Raw genomic sequence first — 22,744 nt, forward strand, 5'->3', positions numbered from 1 at the left:
ACGAAGGGTACTCTGTTGGTTGCGTCCCGTGTTAGTCTTCTGAGGAGGTCTACGCGATTTTTTGCTGTGGCCTGTCGGAACTGTCGATCGATGAGTCGAGCATCATATCCCGTTCTTACTATCGTTGAGCAGAAATTGATAGCCAAGTTCCACACCCATGAGGACGGCCTCAACCGGGATCTTGGGTTCATGTCACACTACACGTAACCCCACCAGCGAACAAATGTTATCTGTTTTTAATATAACGGGTCATTGACTGTCTTCCTTCTCTCTTTCTCTCTTTTTTTTGGGGGTTTGTATATTCGGTGGCCTTTTTAGGTGACACCTTTCTGTCTGCTCACTGTGATTGCCTTGGCAACGGGCAGTAATCACCAGGCATTGTTCTGTGATTTTAAAATGCGAAGGATTCGAAAATCTCATTTCCACACCGTTCACCTGACGAAGGAGGAAGCCTCCGAAAGCTTGTGGAATTTAAAATAAATTTGTTGGACTATAATTTGGTGTTGTAAAATTGTTTACATTTGTCAACCCCAGTCCATCACCGGCATCTCCACATCATGGCTGTACAACTGAAGCATCACTTCCTTCCCTATGCATTCCATTCCCTATGCATTCCATTCCCCTTGAGATAAAGGCCAATTCCATTGGCCTTTTTGATTACTTTTTGTATGTGTGCATTAGCTTTTAATGATTTGGGTACAGCTCCTTGTCTCTCACCGTTAAGAAAATATTCCAGTTTGTCTTTCTCAGATCCAAAGTGGATGACCTTGCGCTTCCCCACATTGAACTCCACCTGCCTCAGTTTTGCCCATTGCCACTAGTGGGAGCTGAATTTGATCTCCAGTCGTAGACAGGGCAGATAGTTTCCATAATAATCCCTCTGTCACCATTGCTCTTATATCTTGTGACACCTTTACTTATTGAAAGGTTTTGGACTTGGTTTCACCTTCCTAAGCAAAACATGTTTTTGAAACTGCAGTAAAATACTCAATATACTTACATCTATATATGTTTTAAATTTACTTATGTCTTTCCAGTATCACAAAGAAGTTGTGCGCCTGATGTCTGGAGAATTCAGGCAAAAGATGGGGGACAAATTTATAACCTTTGCTAGAAAATGGATGACCTATGTCCTTACAAAATGTGAAAGCGGGAGGGGAACAAGACCCAGGTTAGAAATATCTTGATAAAAATAAATAATTTTGCAGTCTCTTCCTCCAGATCAATATTATCCTTCTAATTTATGGTCTGTTTGCAGGTGGGCAACTCAGGGCTTTGATTTCCTTCAGGCGATTGAACCAGGATTTATTTCAGCTCTTCCAGAAGATGACTTCCTGGTAAATTGCTTTTATGTACCTTTTTTAAAAATAATCACACCCACCTTTTGTGATCTACACAATGTGTCACAGAACCTGGTGGTCATGTTTGGATGTTTTGTCAATAAGTCAGTCATCCGACAGAGATGCTTCAGGAAATGGGCGCAAAGGTAGTACTTAAGTCACGCCCTAGTCTCTGCTGGCTTCCTGGCTAAATGTGAACCATTTGGGTTTTTTTGGTTCACGATTTTTTTGTCTTACGGGGATCATTTTACTTGGTTATTCTTGGTCCACCACTGTGCTTGACCATGATGCAGACCAATTATAATGAGGTATAAATGCTATCGTCCCAGCTAACTGTGCTTCTCCACTTTTAATCCCATGTGAAGTATAAACGTAGTGCCTGCTAGTCCGTGCTGAAGTTGTAAGGTGCTGTACTCTGTATCTGAGTACTCCCAAGCTTGCAACACCTGCTCTGAAACTGCTCACAAAGCATTAGAAAGAAAAGAAAGACTTGCATTTATACAGCGCCTTTCCCATCCTCAGGACGTCCCAAAGTGCTTTACAGCCAATGAAGTACATTTGAAATGTAGTCTCTGTTATAATGTAGGAAAAGCAGCAGCCAATTTACTTACAGCAAGGTCCCACAAACAGCAATGAGATAAATGACCAGATAATCTCTTTTTTCATTGATGTTGGTTGAGGGATAAATAGTCATAGAAAATTGCGACACGAAAGGAGTCCATTCGGCCGATCGTGTCCGTGCTGGCAAAAAAAGAGCTATCAAGCTTAATCCCACTCTCCAGCACTTGGTCTGTAGCCCTGTAGGATGTTGCACTTTAGGTGCACATCCAAGTACTTTTTAAATGAGTTGAGGGTTTCTGCCTCTACCACTCTTTCAGGCAGTGAATTCCAGACCCCCAAAACCCTCAGGGTGAAAAAATTTCTTCTCCGCTCCCCTCAAATCCTTCTACCAGTTATTTTAAATCTATGCCCCCTGGTCACTAACCCCTCTGCTAAGGGAAATAGATCCTCCCTATCCACTCTATCGAGGCCCCTCATAATTTTATACACCTCAATTAAATCTCCCCTCAGCCTCCTATTCCAAAGAAAACAATCCCAGCCTATCAAATCTTTTCTCAGAGCTAAAATTCTCCAGCTCTGGCAACATCCTCGTAAATCTCCTTTATACCCTCTCTAGCGCGATCACATCCTTCCTGTAATGTGGTGACCAGAACTGTATGCAGTACTCAAGCTGTGGCCCAACTAGTGTTTTATACAGTTCTAGCATAACCTCCGTGCTCTTATATTCTGTGTCTCTGCTATTAAAGGAAAGTATCCCGTATGCTTTCATAACCTGTCCTGCTACCTTCAGGGATCTGTGGACATGCACTCCAAGGTCCCTCTGCTCCTCTACACTTCTCCATATCCTCCCATTTATCGTGTATTCCATTGCCTTGTTCGCCCTCCCCAAATGCATTACCTCACACTTCTCTGGCTCTTTATGTATTTATAAAACATCTTTGGGATTTCCTTGATTTTACTTGCCAGTATTTTTTCATGCCCTCTCGTTGCTTTCCCAATTTCCTTTTTTAATTTTCCTCTGGGCTTCTGCAGTATTAGCTCTCGGTATCTGACATAAGCTTCCTTTTTTTTGCTGTATCTTACCCTGTATGCTCCTCATCCAGGGGGTTCTACATTTGGCAGTCCCACCCTTTTTCTTTGTGGGATCGTGTTTGTTCTGAACCCTCACTATCTTCCCCCTTGAATGCCTCCCACTGCTCTGACACTAATTTACCTACAAGTAGCTGTTTCCAGTCCACTTTTGCTAAATCACTTCTCAGCTTAGTAAAATTTACCTTTCCCTAAAAAAAAGTTCTCCTGAATGCAGTTTAAGAATCCTGCGCCCCCTCTACCTTTTACATTGATTGTATCCCAGTTAATATTAAGGTAGTTGAAACCCCTTCTATCACTGCCCTATTGTTCTTGCACTTCTCAGAAATTTGCCTACATATTTGCTCTTCCATCTCTCTCTGACTGTTTGGGGGTCTATAGTACCCCCTAAAAGTCTAATATTGGTCAGGACACCAGGAGAACTCCCCAGCTCTTCTTCGAAATAGTGCCATGGGATCTTTTACATCCAAAAGACTGATTGTAACAGATACACTGCTCATGAAATAAAATATAAACTAAACAGTTATGGAAGTGGGAGAAAAGATTTTTGAGAGCCTTCCCTTCACTGTGTATTCCTTTTAAATATTTAACAAATTGAACTCATTTTATTGGTGTGGACAGTTAGTATTCAGTGAGTACATTACATACTGACATAGGTTTTTATTTTCTGGGAAATACTCCAGTGAAATCTTTGGCTGTGTGTGACTTTGATGTCATTGCAACTTAGACTTTTTTATGGTATGTTCATGGGGTCGCAAAGGTACTTTTCTGTTAGTCAGCTCATTCGCCAAAAATTTTAACTGAGAATTCTAAACCTTTGTTGGAGCTCTGGTGTTTAAAAGTATCCTATATTTTTCTTTTTGCAGAGTTTGCAGTCTCTAATGAATGAGTGCATCAGTCATGTGATAGGAAAGCCTCACAGCCCTGTGACAGGTTTGTGCTTGGGGTGTTGTATAATTAATGTGGCTGATAACAATTGTTTGTTGTCAGATTGGCATTTTAGTTAATACTATTGAATATTGCCATTATATGCCAATGATGCCCAACTCTACCTCGCCACTCCCATTCTTTTATATAACTTGTGTTGTCAGTCTGCCTCTCTGACATCAGGTTGTGGTTTGAGCCAGAATTTCTTGTAGCTCAGCATGGCAAGGCCAAAACCATCCTTTTGGGCCCCCGCCAGAAGTCCCATGCCCTCGCTTCTGATCCTACTTCCTCCCTTGCTGAGTGTCCCCTCAAACTCGATTGGACGGGTATGCAAGCTCAGTGTCCTGCTTGTTCTTGTGCTATAATAATGGGTATTGGCAGCAAGATGGCGCTGATAGTACAACGAGTCACTTTCCCTCATCGATCTTGTATGCCAGTAAGATTGGTTTCTGTTTAGACGTCCTACTTCTGTTTGGAATTGGCAGTTCAGGTAGCATATCTGGGAAAAATGCCAAACCATTCAAGTAAGTCTAAAAAAGAAATTGTCCTAAAGAATTTCAGTATCTGTGATAGTGGTAATTATTTTAATAAATTGTCCTGGAAAACTTGACCATGCTGATTTTAATTAAAAAGTGCTTTTAAAAAGTATAAAATAATATTTGAAGTGGAGTAATACAATTTAGTAACAAAACAGTCCTGTCTGTGGTACATTTATAGCATTCATTTTAAACCCTATGTGTTAAAAATTAGATAGCCAGGTGGTGAAGGATAGAATACCAGAGCCTGGTCTTCATTTGCTTCCAAGCCTTTATTCACACAGATCCACATTACCCACACCACACCCTAGATAAGCTCCCATATAAATGGATGAGTGTCCCCAATTGATGCACACCACCTGAATACAATTAACACTAATTGATATAAATCATATGGATACAATTAACACCGTGGATAAAAGTCCATTTTTTTATGATGTGAATCATCAAATAAGTTATTACAAAACAGTTTGTCATAAACTTGGTTGAATTGGGGGGAAAAAATGGCAAAGATTATAGTATCATGGAATCTTGCGGCACAGAAGGATACCGTGCCTGTGCCAGCTCTTTGAAAGAGCTATCCAATTAGTCCCATTTTTTTGCTCTTTCCCCATAGCCTTGCAAATTTTTTCATTTTAAGTATATATCTAATTCCATTTTGAAAGTTACTATTGAATCTGCTTCCACCACCCTTTCAGGCAGCACATTCCAGATCATAACTCGCTGGGCATTATGTTTAATGATATTACAGATGTGGGCCCAATAAATGTGTGATTTTGCGTTAACTTTAATGTGTACCTTCCAGGAATTCATCGAAACAGCCCCCGCCCTATCAAAGTACCCCGATGCCATAGTGACCCACCAAATCCACACCTCATCATCCCTACACCTGAGGGATTCAGGTATAGTACTCCATATCGTGTCTCTTCACTTCGGCACATCTCAGAGCAGGGCTGGAAATTTTATTGACTTAACATTTTTCATCATCTGTTAAGTGATTCTTTGAATACAATGGCAGCGTCAAACAAAATTACTTTTCTAATACAAAAAACTATTTGCCAGACCAAGTTAATTAAGTTACCCAGATTTCTTCAGTAATGTCTGATTGCAGTGTTCTTGGTTACATTGATTCGTGAGAAGCAGACTCCTAGCAGAGATTCTGCAAATGCCTATAGTGTGTATTTGAATGTTGACTAAACTCAAACTAATCCAACCAAAATTATTATACCAGTCATCCTCTTGCACTCTCTGTGACCAATAGCTGTCCTCTTGCAGTCTCTCTGACCAATAACCATGCTGGTTACTAAATGTGGTAATTGAAGTTATTTCTTTCATGAAGTATTTCACATATGATCTTGTCTGTGATGCTTTGGTTTTGCTATCTGCTCTCAGCATTTATAATGACGTGTCACTTGTACTGCATGCTGTTAGTACGTGCATGAGATCATTGTTACATGACTTTTCTTGAGAGCAGCAGCCAAATTCTAAACTTAATCTATTTTAAATCGAGGGCTAGACGGTCCATTTTACTGCACTTGGTAACCTGCTGGTAGATGTTTGTTACCAATAGTATGTTAACCTCTGGTTTCTAATGGCGTGTACTGAAGGTCAAAATGTTACCTTAAAAGTTCTGCCTTCCACAATTTAGGGATCTGATATTTCAGCTTTAATCAGATAATATTTTATCAGTGATGTTCTATGTAACTGAGTTAATTTTCAGATCCTCACTAAGCCAGTTTATAACTAGAAAAAATGCTTAACTCTTAGACCTCACTAGACGATTATAGCATTCATGTTGCTCTCTGCTGCTGCACTTTATTATCATCTTGTTATGGTCGCTATGCAATAACCTAGCAACCTGCAGCAGCAGTGGAAAAAAAGCATAGTATAAAAAACTAGCTAAAATCATTAGCAATAGTGGTCAAACTCCATCAGTCATACTGCAGAACAGCTTTAAGACGATTATAGTTATTTTTGTGGTTGTGGTATATTCAGTACATAAATAAGAGCACATTGTCAGTTTGCCAATATTTGTTCAATTGATTCTGAGCTTTCTCTTAAAGTAGCATCAAACCACAAATATGAATACTACAGAAATAAACTATGAAATCGTCATTTATTTTTCTTGTAGTAATTGTCAGTTATATTTGTATGTTCTTGAACTGTTTTCTAAAATTTCTCCTTGTTACAGCCCGAGGAGTCTTGGCTCTGAAGTGCGGAACCAATGTGTTGCTGCTGTCATTCGCTCAGCCCCTATAGCTGGTGGTGACCTCAATCACACCAAGTCTGCAGGCACCGCAAATGAAATAAGGTAGTTTCACCCAGAGCATGAACAGATGCCAAGTGTGGCGTTAGACATCTGCAGCATTCTTACTTTTCGTATGTTAATTGGGAGAAATGTTTAATCTAGTGTTCCTGCTATGAAAGGGGCATTGCAGTAACATGCAGTCTATTCAACTAAAAGTTGCTTAATTCAAATTTTCTGATAACTCAATCTTTTTTAGCACTAAATTCCCACATTGCAGAAAAAAGCAGGCTGGTATTATTGAAATCTTTTATGTTGGTCTTTGATTTAAATGTGTTGTCAAGAGTACAGTTCACTGGGTGACCCTTCATGGAAAGTTTTTACATTCACTGATATGAAATGTTCCCTGTCTTGAGTCAAGAATACTGTATCGGTTATGTAGTGATTTTCATCAGAAGCTGTACGAGACAATTGTTCGGAATAGAAAAATATGTGCAGCAAGCTGTAAGTAACATTGTGTCCTCAAGGGTCTTACAAGCACTCAATCACTCATCGGTAGTGTCTGAAAATGTGCTTCTCTTTGGGTTGTCTGCACTTACTGTCGACGGTTGAGCAGCTGGAAGCTCACTTCATGTGCCTGCCATTTTGGACTAACATGCCTGCAGAGGCTGATATTGCACCCCTTCTCACTGTAAGCATTGCGACAGGCATCTGGGACTTTTTATCTGCCATTTGGTGTCTCATTTGATTAACAGAGCAGGAATAGTATGGTTGGTGACAGGAAGTCTGAAGTAACTCCCCCCTGCTCTACTCCCTGGAAATGCACTGGGGAAGGGGTTTGTTTATATATAAAGAAAAATCAAAGATGTTCATATGACCCAGCACAAAGTATATTGCCACTAAAAGTTTGAAATGTGTTGAAATGCAGACGGTATGAGATGTGTTGGAATGTTTCTAATGTGGTTTTGTTTCTTCAAAAATAGGGGTTCGAATGTGCCCGAAAATGACCGCCTAGCATCCATAGCAGCTGAGCTGCAGTTCAAGTCACTGAGCCGACACTCCAGTCCCACTGAAGACCGCGAAGGTAAGAAAGTCGCTATTGAATATAGTGCACTTAAGGTGCAATGTTTCACAATACAGCCACACTGAACCTGTGCCCCTCCATTCCGTGGTGCCACCTGTTGGTGATGTAATGTTAAAAGCTGAACCACTTCACCGCCCTGCGACTGAACTGATTTTAGGAGTTTGGTTGAAATCATTACAATGTGTGTAGTTTGGAATCTTTCCACCATTAATGACTTTGTAGTTGTAGAATTGAGTGACTGTTTTGAATTCATTCTCTTTCCCAGAACCTACATATCCTAAAGGAGATCCAAGTATTAGTGCCCGAAGAAGCTGGGAGCTTCGTTCTCTGTTAAGTCAGTCAAAAGGTAACCGCATCGTTCTAGTAATATGCACTTGATGAAATTTCACAGTTGACATCATTCTAAACTTTTGTAGTTTTATTTTGCTGCCATGCTTTCATTAAAGGAGTTATGCCTTCTTGACTAAGTTTTTAAAAAAAAAATAAAATACATAACATTATATTACACCTGCACATTTCCTAAGATCCCTGATTTGAAGTAACTTCATTGTAAAAAGAAAAACAAAATTAGTAGAGAGCACTGCTCATTCATGTTTACTGGATAAATGTGCCATGTTCCACTAACGATGAAACAGGCATCTTCAGAATGCCATAATTCTCCAAAGCCACTATGGTGTAGTCCATATAGTAGGAGAGATGGTATGAGATGCTTTGCTGATTAATTTTTCTGGCAGTCTTGTTGTTTCCATTCGGAACTTTGAAGTTAATTTTGCCGGGGGAGCAGTGGTTGGTACATTTTGTGTGTATGGAGAGTAAGTCGCTATCGAATATAATGCGCTTAAGGTGCAATGTTTCACAATACAGCCATCCTTTCAATGGGATGAGAACAGATCTGGCCCAGGTAAATTGGAATCAAAGATTGGCAGGCAAAGCTGTAATTGAACAGTGGACGGCCTTTAAGGAGGAGATGGTTCGGGTACAGTCTAGGCACATTCCCAAGAGGCAGAAAAGTAGGGCAACTAAAGCCAGAGCTCCCTGGATGACAAAAGAGATAGAGAGTAAGATGAAGCGGAAAAAAGGGGCGTATGACAGATGTCAGGTTGATAACACAAGTGAGAACCAGGCAGAATATAGAAAATTCAGAGAGGAAGTGAAAAGGAAATAAGAGGGGCAAAGAGATAGTATGAGAATAAACTGGTGGCCAACATAAAAGGGAGTCCAATCGTCTTCTACAGCCATATATACAGTAAACGGATAGTAAGAGGAGGGGTGGGGCCGATTAGGGACCATAAAGGAGATCTACTCATGGAGGCAGAGGGGATGGCAGAGGTACAAAATGAGTACTTTGCATCTGTCTTTACCAAAGAAGATGATGTTGCCAGAATCTCAGTAAAGGAAGATATAGTTGAGATATTGGATGTGCTTAAAAATTGATAGAGGCACTTGAAAGGCTAGCTGTACTTAAAGTAGATAAGTCACCCGGTCCGGATGGGATGCATCCTAGGTTGCTGAGGGAAGTAAGGGTGGAAATTGTGGAGGTACTGGCCATAATCTTCCAAACATCCGTAGATACGGGGGGTGGTGCCAGAGGACTGGAGAATTTCAAATGGTACACCCTTGTTCAAAAAAGGGTGTAAGGATAAACCCAGCAACTATAAGCCAGTCAGTTTAACCTCGGTGGTGGGGAAACTTTCAGAAACGATAATCCGGGACAGAATTAACAGTCACTTGGACGAGGGTAGATTGATTATGGAAAACCAACACTGATTTGTTAAAGGCAAATCGTGTTTAACTAACCTGATAGCGTTCTGGTGAGGTAACAGAGAGGGTAGATGAGGGCAATGCAGTTGATGTGGTGTATATGGACTTTCAAAAGGCGTTTGATAAAGTGCTGCACGGTAGACTTATCAAGATTGCGGCCCATGGAATAAAGGGGGCAATAGCAACATGGATACAGAATTGGTTAAGGGACAGGAAACAGAATAGTGGTGAACGGTTGTTTTTCGGACTGGAGGGAGATGTACAGTGGTGTTCCCCAGGAGTCAGTGCTTGGACCACTGCTTTTCTTGAAGTATATTAATGACTTGGACTTGGGTGTACATGGCACAATTTCAAATTTTGGATGTCACAAAACTTGGAAGGGTAGTAAACAGGTGAGGAGGATAGTGATAGACTTCAAGAAGGCATGGGCGCACATGTGGCAGATGAAATTTAACGCAGAAAAATGCAAAGTGATACATTTCGGTAGGAAGAACGAGGAGATGCAATATAAACTAGAGGGCACAACTCTAAAAGGGGTACAGGAACAGAGATATCTGGGGGTATATGTGCACAAATCATTGAAGGTTTTAGGGCAGGTTGCGAAAGTGGTTAAAAAAGCATATAGGATCCTGGGCTTTATAAATAGAGTACAAAAGTATGGAAGTCATGATGAACCTTTATAAAACACTGGTTCGGCCACAATTGGAGTATTGTGTCCAGTTCTGGGCACCACATTTCAGGAAGGATGTGAAGGCCTTAGAGAGGGTGCAGAAGAGATTTACTCGAATGATTCCATGGATGAGGGACTTTAGTTACATGGATAGACTGGAGAAGCTGGGGTTGTTCTCCTTGGCACAGAGACGGTTGTGAGGAGATTTGATAGAGGTATTCAAAATCATGAAGGGTCTAGGCAGAGTAGATAGAGAGAAACTGTTCCCATTGGTGGATGGGTTAAGGACCAGAGGACATATATTTAAGGTGATTGGCAAAAGCACCAAAGGTAACATGAGGAAAATCTTTTTTACACTGCGAGTGGTTCGGATGTGGAATGCACTGCCTGAGGGGGTGGTGGAGGCAGATTCAATCATGACCTTCAAAAGGGAATTGGATAAGTAATTGAAAGGAAAAAATTTGCAGGGCTACCTAGAAAGGGCGGGGGTGTGGGACTGGCTGGATTGCTCTTGCATAGAGCTGGCGCGGACTCGATGGGCTGAATGGCCTCCATGCTGTAACCTTCTATGATTCTTTTCTGAACCTGTGTCCCGCCATTCTATGGTGATAAAGCGGGAAAGTGGTGTTGAGGTAGACGATCCGCCATGATCTTATTGAAGGGCAGAGCAGCCTCGAGGCGTCGTATGGCCTACTCATGCTCTTATTTATGTTCTTATATGAGCAGTAATCACTCGGATAAAAGCACAGGTTAGATCCATGATAAATCTCTTTACCCTGCACCAGAAAGTATCTCGGATATCTAATAGTGAAACATGATCACTGGTCAATCACCTCATTGGCTGAAACGAGGTGGCTGCATTGGTTTTGATCTTCCAGAATTCCCTAGATTCTAGAACGGTTCCTGTGGGATTGGAAGGTAGCAAATGTGACCCTGCTATTCAAGAAAGGAGAGAGAGAGAAAACAGGGAACTATAGGCCAGTTCGGCCAGTTAGTGTGCCATCAGTAGTAGGGAAAATGCTATAATCTAAGGACATAGTAACAGGGCACTTAGAAAATCATAATCTGGTTAGGCAGAGTCAACACAGTTTTATGAAAGGGAAATCGTGTTTGACAAATCTATTAGAATTGTTTGAGGATGTAACTAGCAGGGTAGATAAAGGGGAACCATTGGATGTAGTATATTTGGATTTTCAAAGACATTCGTGACTTGCCACACGAGGTTGTTACTACAAGGTTGTACAGTGACGAGGAGCAGGAACCGTGCCAAGTTTCTCCTTCTTACTTTTCCCTTCCCCTCTCTCCACCCCCCCCCCCCCCCCCAACCCCCCTCTCAATTCCCTAGCCCAGGAGTGCTGAGGCCAATTGTAGTATCCAGTTGGTACCATGGCTGAGATCAGCTCATTCAGTACAGACTGGCGATCTGTCCTGGAAACTTCAAGAAAAGTCTGTCTGTTCGTTCATTTACTTGACTGGCTTACTGTAGAAAGTATTGAGTCAGTAAATAGGTGTGATTGTTAAAATCCGAAACAGCATTTAGTGACTTATGGCGTACACAGCAGGTTATTGTATAACTGGTGCGTAACGAATATAATAAGCTGAAATTAACTTTTTTCTTTAAACTTTGTTACATAGAGATCGTAAACATCTTCATGAAAAAGTGGTAAATTGTTTTTCATTTGTTCAGAGATACAACACCGTAATCTCCTAAAAATGCATCATGTCACTTTACATGATATTGTGTACGTGACATCAATGTGATTTCTTGAGTGGTGCATCGCTATAGAAACTACACACACAATATCAGCCAGCCATTTTCTTCATGAAAATAGTGTCTTGATTAGTGGAGAAGCTTTTAATTGTAAAACAAAAACTTAAAGGACATTTTTTATATAAAAAAGACAGAGCCTAGACACAATCAGCATACCTTTCCTCCTAAATTTTCACTTGCCTGCATTTTACTTTTTTATGTTTCCCAGTGGCTGTCTCGTATATCCCAACTGGTGCCACTTGTTCCTCTTTTGTCTTCATGTTTTGAGTCCAGTGGTGCTTAAAATAATGTTTTTGTTTGCACTATGGCTTGAATCCTCACTTCCCCTAAACTTTGTGGTGTTTCAATATAGTGAAATCTAATTTTGGATATATTTCTTTAATTACAACAAAATATAATCTTATGAACATGCTGCCATCCCAGCTGCCAGCTCTGTAAACTGCTACTGAATTGCCAGTAGAGCAGCCTATCAATAAGATTATATTTTGCTATAACGTCTTTTACCGAGTGTCAGTGGTCTAAGGGTGCCGTAGCATAACTGTTATGTTACTGGACTAGTAGTCTAGAGGCCTGGACTAATAATCCGGAGGCATGAGTTCAAATCCCACCATGGCAGCTGGGTTATTTAAATTCAGTTAATTAAAGAAAATCTGGAATAAAAAGCTGGTATCAGTAATGGTGACTGAAACTACCAGATTGTCGTAAAAACCCATCTGGTTCACTAATGTCCTTTTAGGAAAGGAAACCTGCCCTCCTTACCTGGTCTGGCCTATATGTGACTCCAGACCCACAGCAGTGTGCTTGATTCTTAACTGACCTTTGAAATGGCCTAGCAAGCGGCTCACCACCACCTTCTCAAGAACAATTAGGGATGGGCAATAAATGCTGGCCCACATCCCATGAATGAGTGAAAACTTAGGGCTTTTTTTTCTGGTCAATTTTTCTCCATCTCGCCTTCTCCAGGTGTTTGGTTACTTGCTGGGTTATGGTTCTATATGCACCAGACACCACCTAATACCACAACCAAGTGGCCATTTTTCTTAGGTGACCTTTGATGATGAGTGTCAGCTGGTTACTACTAAAACCACATTTAGGTACATAGGAACAGGAGTAGGCCATTCAGCCCCTCGAGCCTGTTCTGACATTCAATGAATTCACGACTGATCTGTATCCTGACTCTATCGACCCACCTTGGCTCCATATCCTTTATCACCCTTGGCTAGCAAAAATCTATCAATCTCAGTTTTAAATTTATTATTTGAGCTAGCATCTACTGCTTTTTGTGGGAGAGAGTTCCACGCTTCTACCACCCTTTGCATGAAGTGTTTCTGATTTTAAGGTTATGTCACTTTGTACCTCCACTGTTTCTAGCTTTTCACCATTTAAAAAATACTCGGATCTATCCTTTTTTGATCCAAAATGGATGATCTCACACTTGCCTGCATTGAAATCCATCTGCCATAGCTTTGCCCACTCACTTAATCTATCACTGTCTCTTTGCAATTTTATGCTCCCATCTACACCATTTACTATGCCACCAATCTGTCTCATCGGCAAACTTGGATATATGGCTTTCTATTTTGTTATCTAAGTCATTAATAAATATAGTGAATAGTTGAGGCCCCTATACATGACCCTTGTGGAACACCACTCATCACTTCCTTCCAATTAGAGTACATACCCATTATCCCAACTCTACTGTCTAACCAATCTCCTAACCAAGTCTATATTTTGCCTTTAATTCCGTGAGCTTTAATTTTAGCTAATAATCTCTTATGTGGTACCTTATCGAATGCCTTCTGGAAATCCAGATAAACTACATCCATAGACATTCCCGTCTCCTACTTCAGTTACTTCCTCGAAAAATTCAATTAGGTTCGTTAGACATGACCTACCCGTTACAAATCCAACTTGGCTCTCTCTAATCAGCTCAGTCACTTCTTAATTATAGATTCCAATAACTTACCCACAATAGATGTTAGACTAACAGGTCTATAATTTCCTGGTTTGCATCTCTCACCTTTCTTAAATAATGGAGTTACATTTGCAATTTTCCAATCTAAAGGGACAATTCCTGAATCGAGAGCGCTTTGGAAGATTATGACTAAAGCATCTGCAATTTCCTCACCTACTTCCTTTAAAACCCTGTGGTGGAAACCATCAGGTCCTGGGGATTTGTCAGTCTTTAGTGCCATTATTTCCACTTGCCTGGATGAGTGCAGCCCCAACAACACTCAAGAAGCTCGACATCATCCAGGACAAAGCAGCCCGCTTGATTGGCACCCCATCCACCACCCTAAATATTTACCCCCTTCACCACCGGCGCACAGTGGCTGCAGTGTGTACCATTCACAGGATGCACTGCAGCAACTCGCCAAGGCTTCTTCGACAGCACCTCCCAAACCTGCGACCTCTACCACCTAGAAGGACAAGAGCAGCAGGCACATGGGAACACCACCACCTGCACGTTCCCCTCCAAGTCACACACCATCCCGACTTGGAAATATATCGCCGTTCCTTCATCGTCGCTGGGTCAAAATCCTGGCACTCCCTTCCTAACAGCACTGTGGGAGAACCTTCACCACACGGATTGCAGCGGTTCAAGAAGGCGGCTCACCACCACCTTCTCAAGGGCAATTAGGGATGGGCAATAAATGCTGGCCTCGCCAGCGACGCCCACATCCCATGAACAAATAATAAAAAAAATGTTTTCTAACAGTTTTCTTGCATACGTTAACTTTAGTGAGTTCCAGTCCTTGATTCATTATTAGTTTCCCTAGAATGTTAGAAATATTATCCTCTTCCTCTGCTGTGAACATTGACACAATGTAATTATTCAACAAGTCTGCCATTTCCTTACTTTCATTTGCAATATTACTTGCATCTTTTTTAAAAGGGTCCACATTACCCTTGACTATCCTCTTTCTTTTAATATAATTGTTAAAATGTTTTGTGTTAATCTTGATATCCCTAGTAAGTTTCTTTTTGTATTCTTTTTTGCAGCTCTTACTATTTTTTTGTCTTCCTTTGCTGTTCTTTATTTCTCCCCCAGTCCCCTGGATCTGCACCATTGTTTGCACTGTTACATGCTCTTTCCTTTAGTCTTATGTTATCTCTCATCTTTTTTGTCGACCATGGCTGTTTTATTTGATAAGTAGAGCTCTTGCCACTTAGGGGTATATACTGGTCCTGTATTAATCTAAATTATTCTTTGAATACCTCTCACTGTTTGTCTGTAATTTTACCCGGTAACAGTTTTGACCAGTTTACTGTTGTCAGTCTGTCTCATCCCATTAAAGTTAGCTGTACCAAAATCTAGAATCTTGGTAACTGTTAAGTTTCTCCTTTTCAAACCTTAACATTGAATTTGATTATATCATAATCACTGTTAGATAAATGTTCCCTTATTGTTAGATTATTAACTAAGTCTAACTCATTACTAAATTTAGCATGGCCTATCTTCTTCTTGGTTCTAGAACATATTGCTCCAGAAAACTACCTTGAATGCACTCAAGAAATTCACTACCTTTCTGACTTGAGCTACTCTGCTCTTCCCAATTTACATGAAAATTAAAGTTTCCCGTTAGAAGAACTCACCTTTTGCTACAAGTCTCTCTAATCTCTGAATTAATACATTCTGCCACTTCATTGCTACTTATCAGGAGGCCTGGAGACGACTCCCATTACAGTTTTAAGTCCTCTCTTATTGCTCAATTTTGCATTTAATTTTGTCTTTAGTCCGTTTCATCCTCATGCAGGAGTTGCAGCATAGTGTTCAGGAGCAGGAATCTTGTCCGATTTTTCCCTTTAACCTAGGGTACTAAGCTAGTTGTAGTGCCCCAGCTGAGACCAACTAACTAAGCACAGACTGGGCATTGAATGTGGGAACGTTTTGGTCCTTAATGGTTGTTATTCACTGGATAAACTTGCTGAGCCATCCGGGAAGACTCATTGTTACTTTTATATTAATACTTGTAGTGGTTGTACTTCGACTTAGATATGTTCTTGAGTGTTCCCTGACAAGTTCACTTAAATCTGTACTTTTAACCAAACTTAACCACATAACGTTCCTGGCAGATTTACTCATTATTTTTTTCTCTTAATTTTCTCTTTCCTCCCCTCATGAAGATGGTGACTTATGTCAGGCATAGTTCCACAGGGGTTAGCAGCCCTCTACCACGTTGCCTAAGGGCCTGTTCTGTTGTGTGTGAGGGGTTGTTTGACCACAGGGGCATCACAACTGAATTAGATTCCAGCACGAGTTGCTGTTTAGTGATCAGGAGTAGTATCCCTGGGCGGTTTTCCCTCTGAAGCAAATGCAAGAACCTTGCTCGTCTCGTAGCTGAGATCGGTTAACTTAGCATACATCAAGGATCAGAACGAGAACTTTCCCTGTTCTGGCCAGTTCAGTGTCACACCATGCAGTGCATTTCTTCACTCAGTTGTTGGAAACCTGTCCATCTGACTCCCAATCTTCAGTGGTCCAGTATTTCCTCTCAGCCTTGATACCTGTATCTCTGTCTTGTATCCATCTCTACTTTTTCTTTCCCCATTCCCTTCATAAAGTAGGTAGTGATGATTAGTTTGAGAACAGCTGACAAGCTCCAGAGGAACCACAGTTTCCATGAAATAGGTTTAAATCTGTGAAACACAGCAGCAAATTTAAATAAGAATTGGGGCATTTTATTTAGGAAATGTTACTTAATTTACAAGTGTCTAATACAGGCAGTTTGCACAGTGGGAGAGAAGAACAAGAAAATCTCACTCATTACTGTAGGACGTCATTTGTTTGTGTACATTATAAATTGAACGTATGTGTGTTTAATTTTCTAGATATAGCTGCCAAACAGAGTCGAATTGACACTGTCCGCAAGTCAATTAAATCCTTTGAGGAGCAACAGAACCGGCAGATGAAGCAAAAGAATATAATTGGTCAAGTCTGCGACATTCCTAAATCTTATGATAATGTCATGCAAGTTGGATTAAGAAAAGTGACATTTAAATGGCAGAGAGGAAATAAAATAGGTAATGTCGGAGTTCTGGATATAATAAGTAAGGTTTTAATTTACACGGTTCTCATGTACAGAAACTAGAAAATTATGTTTAGCAAAAAAAAATCAATGTTCTCCTCATTTCTCTTGGGCTACTGACTCGTGCCAGGGCTCGGTCCCACAGGTGATGGTAGTCCTCTGTGCTTTGCCCCAAGTGACAATTCTAAATGTTTGAAACTAGAGTGTGAGTGAGCAGGATATTTCACCATGGAGGGAATCACAGCTGAGCCTGGTCTCATTGTGACATCCATACGGCACTTTCACTTTTTAAGCAAGAAGCACAGAATAGTGATCAGTGCAAACCCAGCCCAAGGAGGTTCAAGCCAATTGCAACAATCCTACTGTTGACTCAGCGGAGATCAGCTAACTTCACACGCTTGCCGTGGCTCAAACCGAGGACCTTCCTCGTCAATGTGGTTCCATAGTAGCAGCAATTTTTTAAAAAATATTTATTTCTTACCAATCGCCTATTGCATGACACAAGATCTCAACTCAGGATCTGCTACGGTGTGTTTAGGAAAGTGAATGAACTTCATGTCTTTGCTTTATATAAGGGAAAAAGGATCAGTAGTTGAGAAAAGCAAACTGTAGAAGTAAAAAAAAGAACAGTGAATGGTGGAAATCTGACATGACAACAGAAATACTGGAAATGCAAAACTTGTTGATCAGCATCTGAAAGAGAAATGTTTTGGCTGGAATTCATCAGAAATGGCCAAAATGTTGACCTATTTTTACTCTTAACACACTGTGCATTTCCAGCATTTTCTGTTTCTATTTATGAAAAACAACCGGTTGTTTTCACTTTCTTCTATTAAATTCCTCAAGGTCAGATAATCTCTGCACCAGTATGGCTCTCAAAGCAAAGGTTTAAATTTGACCTGTTGCATAACTGTCTAGTCTGGTTTTCTATTGCTCAGTATTGTGCTCAAATTTTAATAAAGGTGAAATCAAAACTGCTCTTTGTTGCTTGATGCAGCATGAGCTTGAACAGAAAACTTGCCTGGCCCTTGTTTACCTGAGGTGGTCGACCCACACCTATTGATGCAAATAGTGATTTATAAAATGGTTGCTCATTAAGTGTGCTAAGCCTCTATGAATTTGATGTGCATCAAACTGCTAGGTTTTAAAGTGCTGTTACTTTCCAAGAAACGCACAAGCCTTAATTGTACTTGGGAGTAGAATCTGAGTTATAAATGCACCTTATTTTATTTGTTAGTTTCACTGTCGTTATAACTGCAATGTATCTTCATACTTAAATATCGAACAAAAAAAAGCGACTTTTTAGTTGTGGCTTGAAAGGACAAAGCATTTGACTAGCAAAGAATTAGACTAGCATAAATTAGATTAGACATTTTTTGTATGAATTTTCATGCAGTAGTTGGTGACATCTATTGAAGTAGCATTCAACTTTGCCGTATTGTCTTGGGTTCACACAATCGTCCTTTGTGTGATGTAGGTGAATAAAATCAGCTTGATGCTCTTGTAAACAAAATGTTGCATTATTTGAGTTTTAAAGATTTTGATTTGTATAAAATGGTGACTTCAGTTAAGACGGTGGATTGGGCGAATGTCTTAAGTATAATATTCCCCCTCCTGGTAAAGTCTGCTTCTCTTGAATATAATAAACCAAGCTATTTGTAAGAAAGCTAGGCCGTCTCTCCCACTCAGTGCTATCTAAGACTATTGGCATTCATATAACAACAATATTCTTTGTTTCTCCAGGTGAAGGACAGTATGGGAAAGTGTACACATGTATAAATGTTGACACTGGAGAGCTAATGGCAATGAAGGAAGTAAGTGTTTTTTGTTTTTAGGGAAAGTTACTTTCTAAGTATAAGCTGTAGCATTGCACAGAGTCTGGCGATGTACAATCTTATAACACCTGGAGCGGGATGCCATGTAGCACACAATGCATCACTATGTACTAGAAAAAACAAACCCCCTTCCACACGCACTGGGATATGTTTTCCAGAGCTGTTTAGAAATCAGAATAACAGCAACACTCAAATACAGAAAATCTCCTGACATTTATTCCCTTTCGGCCCTTGTAGAATTCAAACTTTTTTTTTGCTCCCTCTTCGAAAGCATTGCTCTAATTGCATTAATATGAGTCCATTCCAAAATGAATTGTAATTTTTGTTCTTATAAAAATCAGAAATATTACAAGGAAATCCGTTTCTAGCTGGAAATTAAATGTTTTTCTTGCGACTTCACCTTTGCTTTTTAAATCCCCTGCAACAGGTCTCTCTGTCCTTGTGCTCCAGCCCCAGGATCCAATCCAAGTCTATTCTATGGTAGCCTCCGTTTGTTGTTGTGTAGGCTCTCCCACCTTGCACTCTCCGTAAACCTGAGCTCATTCAACACTGCTGCACATATCCTAACTCCCACCAAGCCCCGTTCACCCATCATGCCTATGCTCGCAACGTTGGCAACGCCTCGACTTTAAAATTCTCATCCTTCTTTCCAAATCCCTCCATGGCCTCGCCCCTCCTCATATCTGTAACCTCCTGCAGCCCTACAACCCTCTGAGATCTCGGCACTCCCCCAATTCTGGCCTTTTGCGCGTCCCCAATTTTCATCACTCCATCATTGGCTGCCATGCCTTCAACTCCCTAGGCTCTAAGCTCTGGAATTCTCACCCTAAACTTCTCCGTGCCTCTCCTCCTTTAAGACGCTTCTTAAAACCTACCTCTGTGACCACCTGTCCTAATATCTCTTATGGCTCGGTGTCAAACTTTGTTCGATAGCGCTCCTATGAAATGCCTTGGGACGTTTTACTACATTAAAGGCGCTATATAAATGCAAGTTGTTGTTGTATCCCCTTCCGTTCCATTGTCTCACACTCTGTTCTATCGTACCCTCCTCTCCTTATCTGGGAGGTACCACCGGGCACTGCTATCAGCACCGGCCCTTGATACGTCCAACTACATGCACTTCCCCCTATGTCCGAGCCCGGCATAGAGATCTGATCTGATCTGATCGGAAATCTTGAGCTGTTCTTGTACTCCACAGGAATACAATAAGTTAGCATTTTATTGCTTCATTTTTCTTTAATGTTTCCAAACGCTGATCTGTTCCCAGAGTCCATCTCACTCTGTTGTAGTCCCCTTTCGATTGCTCTCCACTCCTGTTTGCATAGTCTAGTCCATGTTCATACCCTGCACTCCAGCAGCACTGGTGTGGGTAACTCCAATCCCAGCCCCAGTCCAGGCTGCTAGGTTGAACAGTCTTTGATCTTGTCATCGATCCACTGTCCGATCCTAACCATTGGAAGGAAGGATAACAAAAGGATACCATAGGCCAGTGAGAAATTGAACAGCATGCAAGCAATGACTATTCACTCTTTCCATTTGCAAATAGTAAATAATCTACTCGGTCCCTGCATTGGGAACTTGTACATTACAACAGTGACTGTACTTTTTTTTAAAAAAGGTATTTCATTGGCTGTAAAGTGCTTTAGGACATCCTGAGGTTGTGAAAGGCATTATATAAATGTAAGTTTTTCTTTCTTTAATACTGAGATTACATTTTGATGTCCTTGATATCTATAGATCAGATTTCAGCCAAATGATCATAAAACAATCAAGGAGACAGCAGATGAATTGAAAATTTTTGAAGGTATCAAACATCCAAACCTGGTTCGATATTTCGGTGTAGAACTTCACAGGGTAAGTAATTCAAACGCTTTCCAATCACACTGGTTCAAATTTTGCAGTGAAAAGATATTTGCTTTGATTTCCTTCAATACTGCAAAGTATTGAGGTAGCATTTTATTGTATAAAAGGCAGAGGAGACAGAGTCCTTTTATAATTTATTGACTCATGGTTAAACTTGCTGTCTCAGTTCAGAAAATATTTTAAATAGGAATATTTACCAAAGATGCTTGGGCTAATGTCTTAGGCTGCCAGGACTGGACAGTGGCGATCGGCAGAACACACCTGAATGTAAAGGAATAATTGAGCCCTCATTCTGCTCCCTGGCCATAGATGAAGTTTTAGCAAAGTAGAATTGCAGTCAACTTGTGTAACAAATTAATGACAGCTTCTTTGTGTGTACGTTCCTAGACTTGCTTCTTTTGTAAAGGCTGATAACTAAGTCCAATTATACAAACTAAATGGTGTGTGTTTTCCTTCCCTCACACTCCCATAAATTTCATATAACAGCATTTTGTTCCAAATCAATGTTATGATCTCTGTCCTGTGGTTTAATAACTATTGACTTGTCATTAAGCCTGCATCCTTTCCACTCCTGGATTGCAAATTGTACTTTAGCACAGCTGAAAATCCAATAGAAACAGGAGCTGGACCCAAGGCAGGTTTCTTGCTGTTTACACTGGACATGGCTGCGTTTTTACTTTCAAAAACAGAAATGGGCCAATCTTGCACTACCAACAGGGAACTGTGTTCTCATGGAGCCTGTGGGTTTCTTCCTATTAACATTAATGGACGAAAATCATGGCTGTGGGCATGCAATGACCTTCCCTGTGAGAGCTACTCCCAGCTACATTGCACAATCACCCTCAGAAGTATCCATTCATTTACTTGTCTTTCTGGAATCTGTACTTTAGATTAAAAGTAGTTCCTCTCCCCTAAATACAGTTGCCCTTTAAGCTTGTATGCGTGTGTTTCTTGTGATTAAATGTAATGTTTGTTACGTCTCTAAATATTTGGATGCCGTACAGCCACCTTACATATTGAACATGGTGTCTATCTTTGGATCAGGAAGAAATGTACATCTTCATGGAGTACTGTGATGAAGGCACACTCGAAGAGGTGGCTAGGCTGGGTCTGCAGGAGCATGTAATCCGATTGTACACCAAGCAGATCACCACTGCTATCAATGTACTACATGAACATGGAATTGTGCACCGAGATATCAAGGGTAATGTGTTCACAAAAAAGCAGGTTGATCCTGTAGAGCAAGCTAATCTCGGCTACTATTTTTCTGTATTGTTACAAACTATGGAAGCATATTTAGAACATAATTAAATGTGACATTGAATGATGTATAAGTCAGAGAGCAGTAGTTTTTAATTAATGTAAGTGCTGATCATTATCAACCAACAGGATGGTGCTGAGGGCGATGAGCTGGAATAAATTGGGTTTCCTTTCCCGCAGACCACAAAGGAGACTTGTTTAGGTTTGCAATAAATTAATGATTACGTGAACCAATTTCTGCTGGAGGTGAAAGACAGTCAGTAAATCCTAATATAAGGCATGGATTTGGATTAGGATCTGATATCTTTCCTTATTTGTGCACTTTGGAAAGAATCTATACAGCAGCTCATAGACGAGTTAAATCTCCTTCTGAGTTATGAAGGCGCTAAATTAAAAATGTGCGTTTTGATAAGGGATTTAGATGTTGGATCAGTTTTTGTTTGTTAAATGACAAGTCAGTACTAATCTATCCACAGATCCGTTATAACTGGTTTATGTAATTTTAACTAAAGAGCTAGATGTTGGGATTAAAAAATGCTAACATTGCTGGAGTAATATTTTGAGCTAAATACCTAAGTGGCTAAAGCAGATTGGCTAATTCTGACTGGTAAGATCAGTTGTCTGGGCTAAAATAGTTCCAGTGGAAGGCACCCTTTAGTATCAGAGGTGAAGCTCATTTAAAGAAGCAGTAGCCACTTTTTTTAAGTAGATGTTTAAAAGTACTTAGTGAAGAAAGGGCCAAATGTGAACGTACGACTGTTATAGCTTAATG

The 22,744-nt window shown here is 40.5% G+C and overlaps 1 protein-coding gene across 1 annotated transcript in view; it reads left to right on the forward strand.

Annotated features, from left to right (window-relative positions):
• Positions 1 to 22,744, forward strand: part of map3k4 (mitogen-activated protein kinase kinase kinase 4) — a 180,241-nt gene that overhangs the window by 144,587 nt on the left and 12,910 nt on the right. The window contains exons 13-23 of the mRNA XM_067989234.1: positions 1,038 to 1,171; positions 1,259 to 1,337; positions 3,857 to 3,923; positions 5,259 to 5,355; positions 6,645 to 6,764; positions 7,682 to 7,782; positions 8,048 to 8,128; positions 16,818 to 17,009; positions 18,758 to 18,828; positions 20,587 to 20,703; positions 21,757 to 21,916. Of these exons, the coding sequence (XP_067845335.1) occupies positions 1,038 to 1,171; positions 1,259 to 1,337; positions 3,857 to 3,923; positions 5,259 to 5,355; positions 6,645 to 6,764; positions 7,682 to 7,782; positions 8,048 to 8,128; positions 16,818 to 17,009; positions 18,758 to 18,828; positions 20,587 to 20,703; positions 21,757 to 21,916 (1,219 nt within the window). The remainder of the gene's footprint in view (positions 1 to 1,037; positions 1,172 to 1,258; positions 1,338 to 3,856; positions 3,924 to 5,258; positions 5,356 to 6,644; positions 6,765 to 7,681; positions 7,783 to 8,047; positions 8,129 to 16,817; positions 17,010 to 18,757; positions 18,829 to 20,586; positions 20,704 to 21,756; positions 21,917 to 22,744) is intronic.

The sequence above is a fragment of the Heptranchias perlo genome, chromosome 8, assembly GCF_035084215.1.
Source record: "Heptranchias perlo isolate sHepPer1 chromosome 8, sHepPer1.hap1, whole genome shotgun sequence".
Taxonomy (NCBI): domain Eukaryota; kingdom Metazoa; phylum Chordata; class Chondrichthyes; order Hexanchiformes; family Hexanchidae; genus Heptranchias; species Heptranchias perlo.